Raw genomic sequence first — 14,382 nt, forward strand, 5'->3', positions numbered from 1 at the left:
TTCATATTTTCATTATCTCCCACATTGATCTTGCAATCAAAACATACTAAAAATAACCTGTGGAAGCTTAAGCTACATTAATTTGTTGAAATGTTCTGTCTTTTAGATGATATTCTCTGTTTCTATTTTCTTGACTACTCATCATTCCTTAACAGTCAGATTACTTAACTGAAAAAGAAAATTTTCCTTTTTATTACCCCTATTTCCCTGCCCTCTTTTTTCATGCCATATCTGCTATAATTCTCCACTTTCATTCTCTAAGCACTCAGGTATAAAAAGAAAACATACGATATGTAACAAACTTTTGCTGCATTACTATAATCTTGCATAAGATTTGTGATACTATGGTTTTCTCTTAACATTGAAGTTTTAAGAAGTAAATGCAGGACATACTGAAAATATCATAATGCATAAAATTTAAAAATCTTTGTGATGACTTCTGGATGACCTGGGAATATTTACATTGTTAAACTTATTTTAACAGATACCATAAAATATTTTCCTGGATTAGACAATATTTCAGAATCATTTTCTTTACTTTTTAAAGTACCAAGCATTGCAAAACTAACAGAGTGAAAACCTTATGGAGCCTGCAGAATAACAGGGCTGTAGTGCATTTCAGTGAAATGACAGAGTGCATGCGAGGATTCCTCTAGAGAAAGATATTAGAGGAGCAACTGAAGTAGGGATTAAAAAGTAAAATGAAAAAAAAAATATGCTCATTGTTGTGTTTTGTTTGTGTTCCTTACTCATTTCTACAAGAGGATGCACAAGCTAATTCACTAATGGCTGTAATGGACAATAAACTTCATTATGGAAAAGTTCACATACTAATTTCTACAAAAAGAAAAATTTGGTATGTCCAATAATGTGGGTTACTGTTGTGGTTTCTCCTGAAAGATGACGATATTACACAATGAGGAAAGGACAGAGTAAAATGAACAGCAAATTTTCACCACATTAATACGGATCTGCTTGGTCTTTATACCATAGACAAGTGGGTTGAGGAATGGAGGAACCAGCAAGTAAAAGCTAGAAAAGAGGATATGGATCCACTGGGGGATGTGGGAGCCAAACCTGTGAGTCAAAGAGGTAAATAAGGCCAGGAGGTAAAACTGGAGGAAGACACAGATGTGAGCAACGCAAGTGTTAAAAGCCTTCAACCTCGCCTCCTTCTGGGGCAAATTAAAAACTGTGATGAATATCTGGATGTAAGACAATGTGATGAATGTGAGGTCCACCCCTGCAACAGTTAAGGCCACAAACAAACCATAGATTTTGTTGACCCTGACATTTCCTGCAGCTAGTTTCACAATGGCCATATGCTCACAGTAGGAGTGGGAGATGACTGTTGTGTGATAAAATTGGAACCGACACTTTATCAGCACTAGACATGGGGCCACGAGGATGGCAGCCCTCAGGGTTACAGCAGCTCCTATCTGAGTGACAAGCTGGGTTGTGAAAATGGTGGCATGTCTCAGTGGATAGCAGATTGCCACATAACGGTCAAGGGCCATGGCAAGCAGAATGCCAGACTCTATGGCCTGAGAGGTGTGGATGAGCCACATTTGAAACAGGCAGCAATCAAAATTGATGTCTGGCAAATGAAACCAGAAGACTCCAAGCATCTTGGGCATTATGCTGGTGGCAAGCACAATGTCTGTGGCACCTAGCATAGCTAGGAAAATGTACATGGGTTGATGGAGACTGCGCTCTGACCTGATGATAACCAGAAGCAAGGCATTTCCAATCATAGCAATAAGGTACATGGCACAGAAAGGGATTCCAATCCAGCATTGCACAGACTCTAGGCCTGGGATCCCTATTAGCATCAAGACAGAAGGCATGAAGACTGTGATGTTGGAGAACAACATGGTATTCTTGGGCTTCCTGGTGTCAACAGAAGAAGATCTACACAGCTACTGTAGATCTACTGTTTGTTTTTATCCAAAGCCACCATACTTAATCTCTTTGATATTCTGAGCTCTAAGATGATCTCAGTTACCTCATTCATTCATACTATCAAAGGAGAAAGACAACTCCATAGGAACACACTGCTGCTTTCAGAGAAGAATCCATGCGAATTCTGCCACAAGATGTTTTGTACATGAGAGAACGACGGCCTTTGATTCAGCAACATTGCCTGAATCGATGTCATCCTCTGTGACTTTATCTCAAATCTGTAGATGAAGAAATTAGACTTATTTATATTTTTTAGAAATTCAAAGTGTCATAAGATACCGATCTGTTTCTTCATATCATGAGGTTTACCTGTTCTTCTAATAGTATTCTTATGCCAGTCATCTTTTAGTTTGGATCAGCAAATTTTCAAGTGTTGCTCATATATTAGTGTAAAGCAGACTCTATGTATGATAACACAGTAGAGATAGAAATAGTTGAAACTCAAGAACATAATATAAGCGAAATGTGGTGGTGCTCTCTTGGAATCCCTGAAGTCGGTTAGGTTGGGGTCAAAGAATCTCAAGATTTTAGCTCAAATTTTAAAAATAGAGAGTGATGGAGCTCTATGCCAGTGAAGATCTTGAGTTGAATACTTAATACATTAAAAAAGAGAAAGAAACAAAGAAAGAAAGAAAAAAGAAATAATTAATAGAATAAAATAAAATATATGTTTCTATAGCATTTGTATCTATGTGGAATTTCCAGTAAGACACATAGAATGTTTGAAGAAATCTTTTCAATGTATTCTAAAGGAAATTCTCGGCAAAAGATAATTTAATTTTTTTTTTCTGTTTGTGGTTTTCTTCTTTCAATTATTGGTACATGTTTTCAGTACACAATGATTACATTGGTGAACTGATGCACTAAAATAAGACACTCATGAAATTTTTGATGTGTCTGAGCCACTGCTCTTTGCCACTTTAGATTTCAGCTTTACTTTGATTACATTTACAATAACTGACATCCCCACAATTAGTTGTCTTCTTAGACAATTTATTAATGTGTTAGTGGTACATTAGTGGTAATACACTAGAGAATCCTTGAAAGGACTAACCCCAAGGAACAAAGTCATAGACAATTGTAATGCATTTGCTGAGGAAACACATTCTTAATGAAATCTAAATATTGTCTGGGGGAAAGCCAGACAAATGATTTATTCAGAAAAAGCTAATTTTTTGGCTTTAAGTTTCCCACAGCTATGACAACCATGAGATGTGGCCAATACAGATTCATTAGTATTTAATGAAATATTGTTCTGTGAGCTTAGTTATAAAACCTTAATGAAAAATAAAGGGATAAAGAGATTTATGTAGTGAACCAAATATAATACTACCTAAGAAAAACAGAATTTTGAATATCAGAAATTACTCAGAAGAGGAATTCAGGATAACTTAAGAAAGTTTAATCACTTCTTAATTTCTCTGATGACTGAATTTTCTCAGAACTCTTTCTCTGATGCCTAATATGAAAGTTATTTCATCAAAAATCTCATTTGCTAAAAATTATATGTTTTAAAAGAATAAAAAATTTAATTGTATATTAGAGAACTACCAGTGATTTTGAAAAGTCAAACTAGGTTTCCTAGACTTTCTAATGCATTTTCTGTATCTCAGCAGGCTCAGGAATCAGCTAAAGTTTTATCTCATGTAAACATCGTACCAGTAATTCCTTCAGCAGTGGGGCTCAATTATACTAAACCTCCAGTAAAAGACTAGATTCAGCAGCAACATATGATGGAAAAGCCCCATCATGTGACTCGGGTTAAGGAACAACTGATCAGTTAGCTAAGTACTATGGCTTTTACAGGTTTGCTCTGAAATGCTTAGTCCTATGACATTGCTATCCATAGCTCACTGACTATCAGATAAAGGTAAATATTTATCTCTTCCAAAAATAATCAGAGTTAGAAGGGAAATTGTTAGGAACAATCATCTCCTGACTTATTTCAGTTTAACCAGCTGACTCCTGTGCACTGTCCTACAGGTACAGATGTAAAAGCAATAGGTGAGGTAGCAGGTAAATATCTAGTTACCTGAGACTGTGGCTGGTATTAGAAAAACTAATAAAGACAAATTTGGAGGGGAAACTTCATAACATTGACACTTCCTCTCTAGATAGTGTCTGAGAACTGGCTCAGTTCTTACCGGGTGTCTGGAGAGTACTTCCAGTTCTTCTGTTACTGTCACTCATCTCTCACTGATGCTCTTCCAGAAATTTCAGTCTATTTCTTCACACTTTGTTGCTGAATGTTCTCTGTAATGGCGCCCAAGTGGTATGAAGCAGAGAGTGTGACCATTTCTGAGTCAGCTTCTCACTCTGCTCTCTGTCTTTGCAGTATCCGTGCCCTTTGTCAAATGTCTGGCTCCATGCTTGTATGTTCACTTTCCAACAAAACTCATGGCAAGGTCTGCAGCATTCTAGAACATAGTGTGAATTTCTTCAGCTCATTTTGGAGAACAAAACTGCTAGATGCCATTTCTGATGTTCTATGATGAAAGTGTGGAGAAGGAAGAAGAATTATGAACCCAAAATAAGAGATGCACATGTCCCTAGCCAAAATCACAAGAGACCTAATAAATTCTTAAGTCAGCTCTCTTGGGCTCATTCATACCAAATAAGCCTGTAACTCTCACTTTGAAAGTTTTTCTTTCCCAATAGGTAAATGCTGAGAAATTGTGATGTATAATTTTCTTTTTTACAAGCTAAGTTGCTTTTCTGCTGCTTTTATATAATTATAAATTCTTATTTTTTGGCTTTTCCATTTTTATTTTGTTTATTTATGTATTTATGTTGTGGTGGCACTAAGACTGAAACATGGGCTTTTGCTCTGAGTTATAACTGTGGTGTTTGTTCATTTGTTTGTTTGTTTTCTTATTGAGACAGGATTTTCTGAAGAAATATAGTTTCTTCAGGTGACATTCAAATTTGCAGTCTTCCTGGCTCAGCCTCTCTGTGCAGGGTTTATAGCCATATCTGTGTGATAAAGCACCCTTATATACAGATACGTTTGTATATCAGTTCTGCTCTATCTTAAAAAGTCATTGCAATAATATGCTTCATGGAGACAAGCCTTTCGTTATTGTTCTAAAAAGAAAAATATCTATCTTTATATTTACTGTTTTTCCCTTATTTACCTCTTGGTCTTTTGCAGTGTGTCTCATTCTTCTCAGTTTCATTCTATTCGTGCCCTTTTTTTGCAAGGTCAGTAATGTCCGCCAAAGTGATCCCTCATACTACAAATTTCTAAGACCTACCACATAGAATTCTAACCAATATATGGCACAATCAATAAAGTTTTATTCATACTTCATTGGTACTTTGCTTCCTTCTTCTTTCAAAAGTCAATTGTGACGGGTCACTTACATGTGAAAGAATTTTACTGCATAGTTTGGATCACTACACAAACAATAAAATGTCACATTCTTCTAGTTTCTGTGCTTGGAGTTAGGATGTCATTTATCATGAAAGCACCAAGAAACATATATAGGTGAGCACACATTTGTGTACTTCACAACTCTGTATCAGTTTTCTAGACTTCCTGTATGTAAATGGATGAGAGGTTCTTGATGAAATGTTAAAGCATTGCCTCGCTTAGGAAGACCAGCAATGGTAAGAGAGCTCTCACAATGGATTCCAGGGAGAAAGTAAGGTGGGATGAACACAAAAGGAATCTGCTATGCTTCCTGAATTTCTCCTATTAAAGAAAGTGAAGGAAGTGTGAACCAATGCTGATGGACTTGACTCAAAGAGCTAGGACAATCCTCAGCTTATTCTTCAGTCATAAGCAAATAATTTCAATTAGCTTGGGTCATATTCTTTTTTTCAACTTTGCAGAACTTAGTTAAATGTATCAACTCCTTAAGATTCTATCCTTGGTCCTTTTCATTCTGCTATGAACATTTTTTCTTAGTTTCTTCCACTTAGAATAATTTAGCTTCCATCATACCACAGTGATATATGTGCATCTATGTTTATAGCAGCACAATTTGTAATCGCCAGATCTTGGAAACAACCCAAGTGTCCATCAACTGAGGAATGGATAAAAAAGTTGTGGTATTTCTATACAATGGAGTATTATTCAGCTATAAAAAAGGGTCACATTGAGATATTTATCAATAAATGGGGGCAGCTTGAGACCATACTCATAAGTGAAATAAATCAATCTTGCATGTGTGAATACCGAATAGTTTCCCTAATGTAAGTAATGATTCAAATATATAAAAATATGTGGTAATCATGATTCCCCATTATGTGGCCTTGAAGCCTTATAAAGTTTTCACTTATTAATTGGAAAGGCTTTATTCTGGGCTTCTTGATATGGAAATATTTGAAGCTATAGTATATGAAGTTATATTCAAATATTTCAAGGAAAAAGACAGACACTATGGTAACTACTATTAAGTTGGGTTATTTGGTGGTGAAGCACGAGGTTGCTGAAACAGTCATGCTTTGACCTGTATTGTTATATTGTTGTGTCCTGTTTTATCTCAATCTCTCCCTTATTCTTTAAAAAACTATTTAGTTGTTTTTTATGTTTTTTTAATTAAGGGGAAAATTTTAAAAATTAGCAGTATATATAATAGTAACATTTTTTGATTTCCTATTAACTTGTTTTGAAGTCCTGTAATACTCCCACTATCTTGTTTTGACTGATTAGACTCTGTTCCATTCTATATGATAGTATCAAGTTTGGGGTTATAGGCAACTACTTTGAAGGCAATAAGATTCACTAAAATGCCCATTCTGGCTTGACTATTGTCTCCTTTGGAAGTCCTGTAATGTTTACAATGCTTAAGTTTTATTGGTCTTGTTCTCTACTGTTTGTTCAACTTTATAACATCTAATGAGATGGACAATTCTTTTTAAGGAAACAAGAGACATTGTTGATAACCATTGTTGATAACCTTGTACTCTGTTCTTACATCATGTGCTATGTCTATCCTTGGTTCAGACTGACAGCTTTGTTTTGCCATATTTGACTTTATTCTCTCCCCCCCCAAAAAAGTAATAAGAACTAAGGAATTATAAAACCCAAAATGTGTAAATTTTGTTGTAAAAAAGAGAGGGAAAAAAAGTGCTCTAAAATATACAACAGCAAGTGTGTTTAGGGGTGTTAAATAGCTGACCATATTAATGTTTTTGGTTGGATCATTGAACACAACTGTTTGCAGTCTCACTGTTTGAATGTCCAGTTTGTATGCTTTGGTGCTGTGATTTGAGCAACTATCTCTAAGATGATAATATATAATCTATTAACTGGTGATTTCTTACTGTTTTTTTTTTTTTTGTAGTTCTGTATTACTTGTACCCTTACACCGCTTTGTTTTGTTTTGTTTTTTCTCTTTTTTCTTTTAAATAAAATTTTTAAAAAAAGAATAATTTAGCTTCCACTTTCATTGTGCCTACTCTGATAACATTATTTCTAGTTTTCTCTCATGATTCCAGGCACAAAGAGTGAATATGACTCATTCAAACTTTACTTTATGCCTCATATTCCTTTAGAAACTGTTAATAACAGCTTTATTTAACTCTGGAGTGAGTAAAATACATATTTCATCTTATCTGTAAAGTTTAAAACACCTTCATATATAGTGTCCATCATTCTAGGTGACTCTTTGTTAATCTCCTGCTTATTATGTGAAGAATCACCATTCTAATTTGTGTACCCCAAGTACATAGACATGACTGCCGTATGAAGTAGTCACTGATCTGACATAGGAAGTACTGGGTAAAATCTATTAGAAATCTTATTTTGTTCATCATTTTTTCCTCCCCTGGGACCTGAAATCAGGACGTCCACATTAACATATATCCTCAGCTCCTTATAACATTTTAAAATTATTATTTTGTAGAAGGGTCTCTCTGAGTTTCTGTCTTACAGAAACAGCTGGCTCTAACTAGACCCCACCTCAGTCTCCTATAGAACTGGTCATCACAACTGACTTACCTCTTACTTTTAAAAAGGAGAAAATTTTATTTGAAAATATTGTAGAAAAGTTGAATATGCTGAATTTCCATGATGTCTTTCTTAAAGCTGTAACACCTTGAAAATCATCATTTTTATCAAAATGTTTTATGAACACACAGTAGTGTAATTTAGTGTCTCATCCTCAGGTACTTGATAAATTAAGTGACATTATAGTGGATTCTATTCCATCTATTAATTTTGCTGAGATGCAGCACTTTTATGAGATAACTTCTGATAACCACTAATTTATATATATCAAGAAATACGTACTTCCTTTGATATATTTTTTGATCTTAAATATTTTGTCCTTTTTCCTGTTATCTACACAGAAGACTGACTGCTGTTTTGATGTTCTCACAGTTATATATAACATATTCTGATCATTTGCTCTCCTGTCACACCCTTTTTTTGATGCTTTTCATGTTCTACAGTAGTCTCCTTGGTACTTTACTCCCATAATCTCTCATTTTACCCATGGTTCCATATGTAAAGGAAACATGTGCTGTTTGAATTTGGGGTCTGTCTATTTGCCTGCAGATGACATGGTTTTAATGTCCCGGCTAAATGCAACTCCATTGAGAACCCATAGTCTTTTCTTTTAATCTTTTTGACAAATATTTGCCATATCTCTACTTGCACAGCTTCTTCTATAAATTATGCCACAATAAATACAGCTAGTAAATTTTTCTATAGTATTTTTTTCTTTTGTGTTCATTAATGAGATGGACCTATAGATTGTCTTCATTAATTGGCTCTTTTTCCAACCTAGGGCTCAGGGTGATACTGGATTCCCTAAATGAATCTAAGCACACTCTATCCTTTCAATTTCTTGGAGAATTTGAGGTTTACTAGTGATAGAACATTCTTAGACGTTATGTAGAATTTAGCTGTGAATCCATCTGGCCCCACTACTTTTGGTTTGGTTTGGTTTGGTTTGGTTTGGTTTGTTTTGTTTTGGTTTCGTTTCGTTTCGTTTCATTTTGTTTGGTTTGGTTTGGTTTGGTTTGGTTTGTTTTGGTTTGGTTTGGTTTCGTTTCGTTTCATTTTGTTTGGTTTGGTTTGGTTTGGTTTGGTTTGGTTTGGTTTGGTTTCACTTCGTTTTGTTTGGTTTGGTTTGGTTTTTGATGAGTCCATTTTTACGGGACTCTGCCAGGTTTTACATGGTTCCTGTCCATCATGGTGTTGACCCTTGAAACAACAGCATATCTCTCCTACACTAACACCCAAATTTGTCTTCAGGTACCAAAACAATAAACTTTCAGTCTCCCTTTTCTGCATACACCAGTGCTCCTCCAATCCCTCTCCTAAGACCATCCACTCAGATAGTCTCCACCTCCTAGGCCAAAAGTCCTCCAGTCCTCTCCCAATATGACGACCTGTCCACTCAGGTCATCTCCACTCCTATCTGAATTCCATAAAAGCATCCCCTAACTTTGTCTCCTTAGAGGGAATCTTGCATTCTACCACAACCCTGCCATGCCCACAATGAAGACTCCTCTGTCTGTCTGTCCGTCTGTCTCTCTCTCTCTCTCTCTCTCTCTCTGTCTTGTCTCTATCTGTCTCTTTTTCTCAACTATGCTAAAAATCTCAACAGTTTTCTTTTGTGCTTGTTGAAAGTTAAATTCTTTACTACTGTGTCAATATCTTTGATATTGGGTTGTCAAGAAAATTTATGACTTCTTGGATTAGATCTGTTAATTTTATGCTTCTAGGAATCTGTCCATGTTTTCAAATTTTGCTAATTTTTTGGAATAAAAATTTTAAAGGAGTTTCCAACTATCTTCTGGATTTTGACAGTTCTGTCGTGACAAACATTTTAATATCTAAGTGCACTGACATGAGCTTTTTCTCTCTTCCTCTGGGTAAGTCTGGCTAAGGGCTTATCTATTTCATGTATTCTTTCAGGGAGCTAGCTCTTTAATTTGTTGAATGTTTTACAGAAATTTTAGTCTCAGTGTCATTGATTTCTGCTTTATCATTTTAATTTTCCTTTTTAATTTGAGAATTTTATCTTTGTTTCTCAAGTATCTTAAGATTTCTCAGAGTATATTTGGACTCCCTCTGTTTTTCAAATGTGAACAGTGATTGTGATGAATTTTCTTCTTAGAACTGTTTCTATAGCATCCTGGAGGTTAGTGTGAGTTGTACAATAACTGTCATTAACTTCCAGAAATTTTTAATTTCTTCTTTGATTTGACATCTATGACACATTTGATTATTTAGGTATATGCTGTTAATTTTCATGATTTTTCCCCTTCCAAAATTTCTTGTTACTGATTTCTACTTTCATTTCACAATCTGGTGGTATGTATGTGGCAATTTCAATTCTTTTACAATGACTTAAGCAGGTTTGTGAACTAGTATGTAATCTATTTTGGAAAAAGTAGCATGTGCTGCTGAAAAGAATGTATACACTGTTGTAGAAGAGTGAAGTACTCTGTAACTCTTTATTGAGTCTATATATTCAAGGATGTTACTTATTTGTGCTCATGAGAAAAACCTTTATTCAGCAATTTTTGGATGGTGTGCTTGATAAATGTATTAGGCACAGTTTAGGGCAAATTTTAACTCTGTTCTTACTTTGCTGAAATTCCATTGCTGAAAATAATTACTTAAATTCTACATTTATTATTATTTTGGAATTTATTTCACATTTTAAGTCCTGTAATATTTATTTTATGTATCTGTCTGTTTTAATACTGAGTTGTATATTTCAAAATTTTAATGCTGTTGTCAAGTGACTATTGTATCATTACTTCCCTCTTTCTATAGTTTTTGATCTTAAGTTTATTTTGTCTGGTAAAATTAGGGCTACACTTATTCAATAAACCCAAAATCATTGAGATACATTATCTCAAATACATAGATCATAATACATATCTCAAAAAAAAGAAACAAAAAAAGAAGAAAAGAAACATAAAGTGAATTTTTGTAAGCATTATATAATTGGATTTCTTTTCATCCAATGAGTTATCCTCAACCTTTTCACAGGGAAATTTAATTCATTTGCATTTCAATATTTGCTAGAATGTCAGATCCTACTTTTTCCATGCTGATGCATATTTTTGTATCTTTACTACTAATGCTTTTTCTAAACTTCTTACCATCTTTTTTTGGTAAGTGGATTATTTTCTCTAATATGTTTCTATCATTTTCTTATTGCTTTGGGTGTATCTATTACAGACCTCCTCTTTGTTAGATTTGCAAAAATATCTTCTGGTTATAACAATCTATTTTGAAATGTTAGTAACTTAACATGATTCTAAGCACATAAACTACAAAAAAGAATATGAAACCATGTACTAATCAGAAAGCACTAAGTGAACAATTACAACTGTGATAACCCATTTTCAGGTTCTATATGGGCTCTCTTACATTATTAGTGATATTAGTTATTACAGTTAGTTAATTTTTAGTTTCACCTGCCATGCTTACAGTACTAGAACATTCTGAATTATCTGCATAGTTCTTAGAACTGAGATATTTTACCTTTACATGATTTCTTCATATTCCTCTTTCAGTTTGAAGAACCAAGTGTGGCATTTCTGTAATATTTGGCTAGATATATATTTGATCAATTTTGGCATATGGAATATTTTCTTATCTTATCTAAGTTTCTAAACGATCGTATTTACTGAGCCCAGTATTGTTGAATCACAGATTTTTCCACCAAGGGTTAGCTGACCTAAACTTTTTTCACAGATAAGTTTTCTGACAAGCAAATTGAAAGACACTCCTCTTGGTTCACCTCTTTTTTAAGTTCATTTTTTATTATAACTTGTTTGCCATCCATAATGATTACATGCGTCCTATAGAATTTGTACCCGTATGTACTACATCTACGTTTTTCGCATTGCCCTCACCTTCTTTAAATGCTTTTTTTCCATCTACATTTAAAAGCTCTGTTTTCATCTTTTCCTTCCATTTTTTAAATCCATTTCTTCCTTCTTTCCTCCCTTTCTCCCTTCTCATTGGAGCACATTTGTTCTAAGTCCCAATATCCAGCCCACACTTTACTTCTCATTAACACTTTCATTTCTCTTGACTCCTTGAGAATCTTTATCTTTCAAATTTGGAAGCTTGCTTACAACATGACTTGAGATATACTTGGTTGGTCTACGATGCAAATCTGACTGGAGACATTTGATCTTAGTACCTACTTTGAATTTTGCAACTTTTTCTGGTAATGAGAATTTATCTGAGATGATTTATTTGAATAAGCTTTCTTTCTTGTCTGCATTCTAAAGAACTTGAATGCTTGTAACTTGTTTGCCCTTATAAGGTTGCCCCCAAAAACTAAGCTTGTTTTTTATTCTATTTTATTTTTTCTACCACAATTGTGTTTTTACAAAGAATCTGTGTTCATGTTCACCAATTTCTTCTTGTTTGATTTACTCTGTTATTATTTCAGCATTTTTAGTTTTTTTCAGTGTGCTTCAGCTCAAAGACTTCTATTTACTTTTTAAAAGAACCTTCCTTCTTCCCTACATTAAATTTCTCAGTTAAGATTCTGAAATATTTCCCATTGTTTTCTTAAATCTCTGAATTTACTCACCGTTGTTGTTTTAAATTCTGTGATTTTTAATTTTAATTCTGTGATTCTACTCTGATTATTACCTATCAACTCCTGGTGCCATATTTTGAGTACTAATTAAGATCAAGGTTTCCAGAAAAGTCTTGATGATTCCTGGCAATTTGCTAATCATCCAGGAATTGAAGGATTAAGAGTTTATTCTAAAAAAAAAAAAAAAAAAAAAAAAAAAAGAGTTTATTCTAGAACTAAGTATTTATTAAATACTTACCTAGTTTTGCTTTAGCCCAAATGTCGAGAAGTTCTAAGCAGGCTACACATTCTCTTTGCACCCCTGGTGTACATGGACTATTCAAAACTGGGTAGTTCCCATACGGAGGTTTTCTGGGAGTTTGTTGTAAACTGTTATCACTCCTTGTGCTACAGAAACCCCTAAGCCCACGTTTACACAAACTTGGTGTTGCTGCTGTTATATTACTCTACATGAAGTGGGAATGTGCCTAGAGAGAGTAGTTCATTCTCACAAGCCTCTCATTCTGTCCAGAGTAGCCCATGATACTTTTCCACACTTAGTAGATTGGGGTCATGCCTTGATAGGGTTTTCCTTTGCTCTGAGACTATGCACTGTGGATGGAACTGCTCCAAGCTCTTGGATTACAGATTTGGCCAACAGGAGTGCAAAGCTTTATTACACCTACAACCTACAACATGGTGAAATCAGTATAACGCTGAGTTAAGAGCAAATCAGTTCTCTGTTTCTGAGGTAGACTTGCCCAAGACCATGAAATCAGCCACAGAGGTGCTGTTTACTTTCGTTTCTTTGTTTCTTTTGAATTGAGTATTGAACCTAGAGCGTTCACACTGAGCTTCATCTCCAGATTTTCTTTTCTTTTTTTTTTTTTTTTTTTTTTTTTTTTTTTGAGATGTAGTGTCACCTAGTTGCCACTTTTCTCTGGCTGGGATCAACTGAGTAATTCTGCCATAACTAACTGGCAGTAACTGGATGTAACCCAGCGTACTCAGCTTGCTCTCTGGAATAGATGAGCTGTAGTGCAGACTGAGATGGTATATTTTTTCCTAAGATTGCAGCTTTTCCAAAGGGTCTGCTCCCTTTGATGGGAGGTCAGAGACAGAAATGGAAATTTCTTTTTGGTAATATACATACCTCTTGTATGTCTATTCTCTAGACAGATCTAAAACAAAATTCTATGATATTGGAGAATAATTTTGATCTCAGTCTCACTACTACATCAGGAACAATGAAATACCATACCTGTATAGATTTTAGACAGATAACACCTTAATCAGGTAGTAAAGTCTTGTAATAGCTCTAGGATTTAAAACTATAAATGCAAACTAATTCTCATGTATTTATGGTTGATTTATTACAGAATCATTTATATATTCAGTAGCACTTCTACAACAAGCAAAGAGCAAATTCTTGCAGGTCTTGCCTAATCATTAGAAAAACAATGTGAAAACTCATGGCTTTTTGTTAATACATCTGCAAATATTAGAACTGTAAAGCATTTTTATGTTATTCTTTTCTTTCTATTTAATTCTTTGAGCCATTGTAAGTGAATTCAATTTTTTTCCATTAACATCAAAAAGAATGCAATACAAGGTATGTATACATAATTTCAGGGCTGTAAGAGAAAAGCAAAATGAAACATAGGTTATAGAAAATAGAGAGATAGACCTTTTGTGAAAGAGAAGGTGACCAAGTGACCAAGAGAGAGGAACAGTGGAGAGGGAGAAGTAAAGGAAGGATAAAACAAAAATACAGTGTGTTATCTCTATCTACCAAATCCCTACAAGGCATGTATGCACTTTAAATTGTAAACATGTACTGATGGACAGAAAACAACTAAAAATAAAAAAGATTTCTACTTTCAAAAAACATTTACAGGTTGAGGTTTTA

General features: G+C 34.4%; 1 protein-coding gene across 1 annotated transcript; it reads right to left on the reverse strand.

Annotated features, from left to right (window-relative positions):
* Positions 1-875: 875 nt before the first annotated feature.
* Positions 876-1,874, reverse strand: LOC100721313 (olfactory receptor 52A1-like). Its single transcript, XM_003465353.1, has one exon. It carries the CDS (start codon positions 1,872-1,874, stop codon positions 876-878), a length of 999 nt encoding a protein of 332 aa, XP_003465401.1.
* Between the last annotated feature and the right edge of the window lie 12,508 nt (positions 1,875-14,382).

Source organism: Cavia porcellus, unplaced genomic scaffold (assembly GCF_034190915.1).
Source record: "Cavia porcellus strain 051 isolate PalLab524CR breed Dunkin Hartley unplaced genomic scaffold, mCavPor4.1 scaffold_9, whole genome shotgun sequence".
Taxonomy (NCBI): Eukaryota; Metazoa; Chordata; class Mammalia; order Rodentia; family Caviidae; genus Cavia; species Cavia porcellus.

Coding starts and splice junctions, on each gene's coding strand:
- LOC100721313 (XM_003465353.1), bottom strand. CDS start 1,874: ATGTTGTTCTCCAACATCACAGTCTTCATGCCTTCTGTCTTGATGCTA.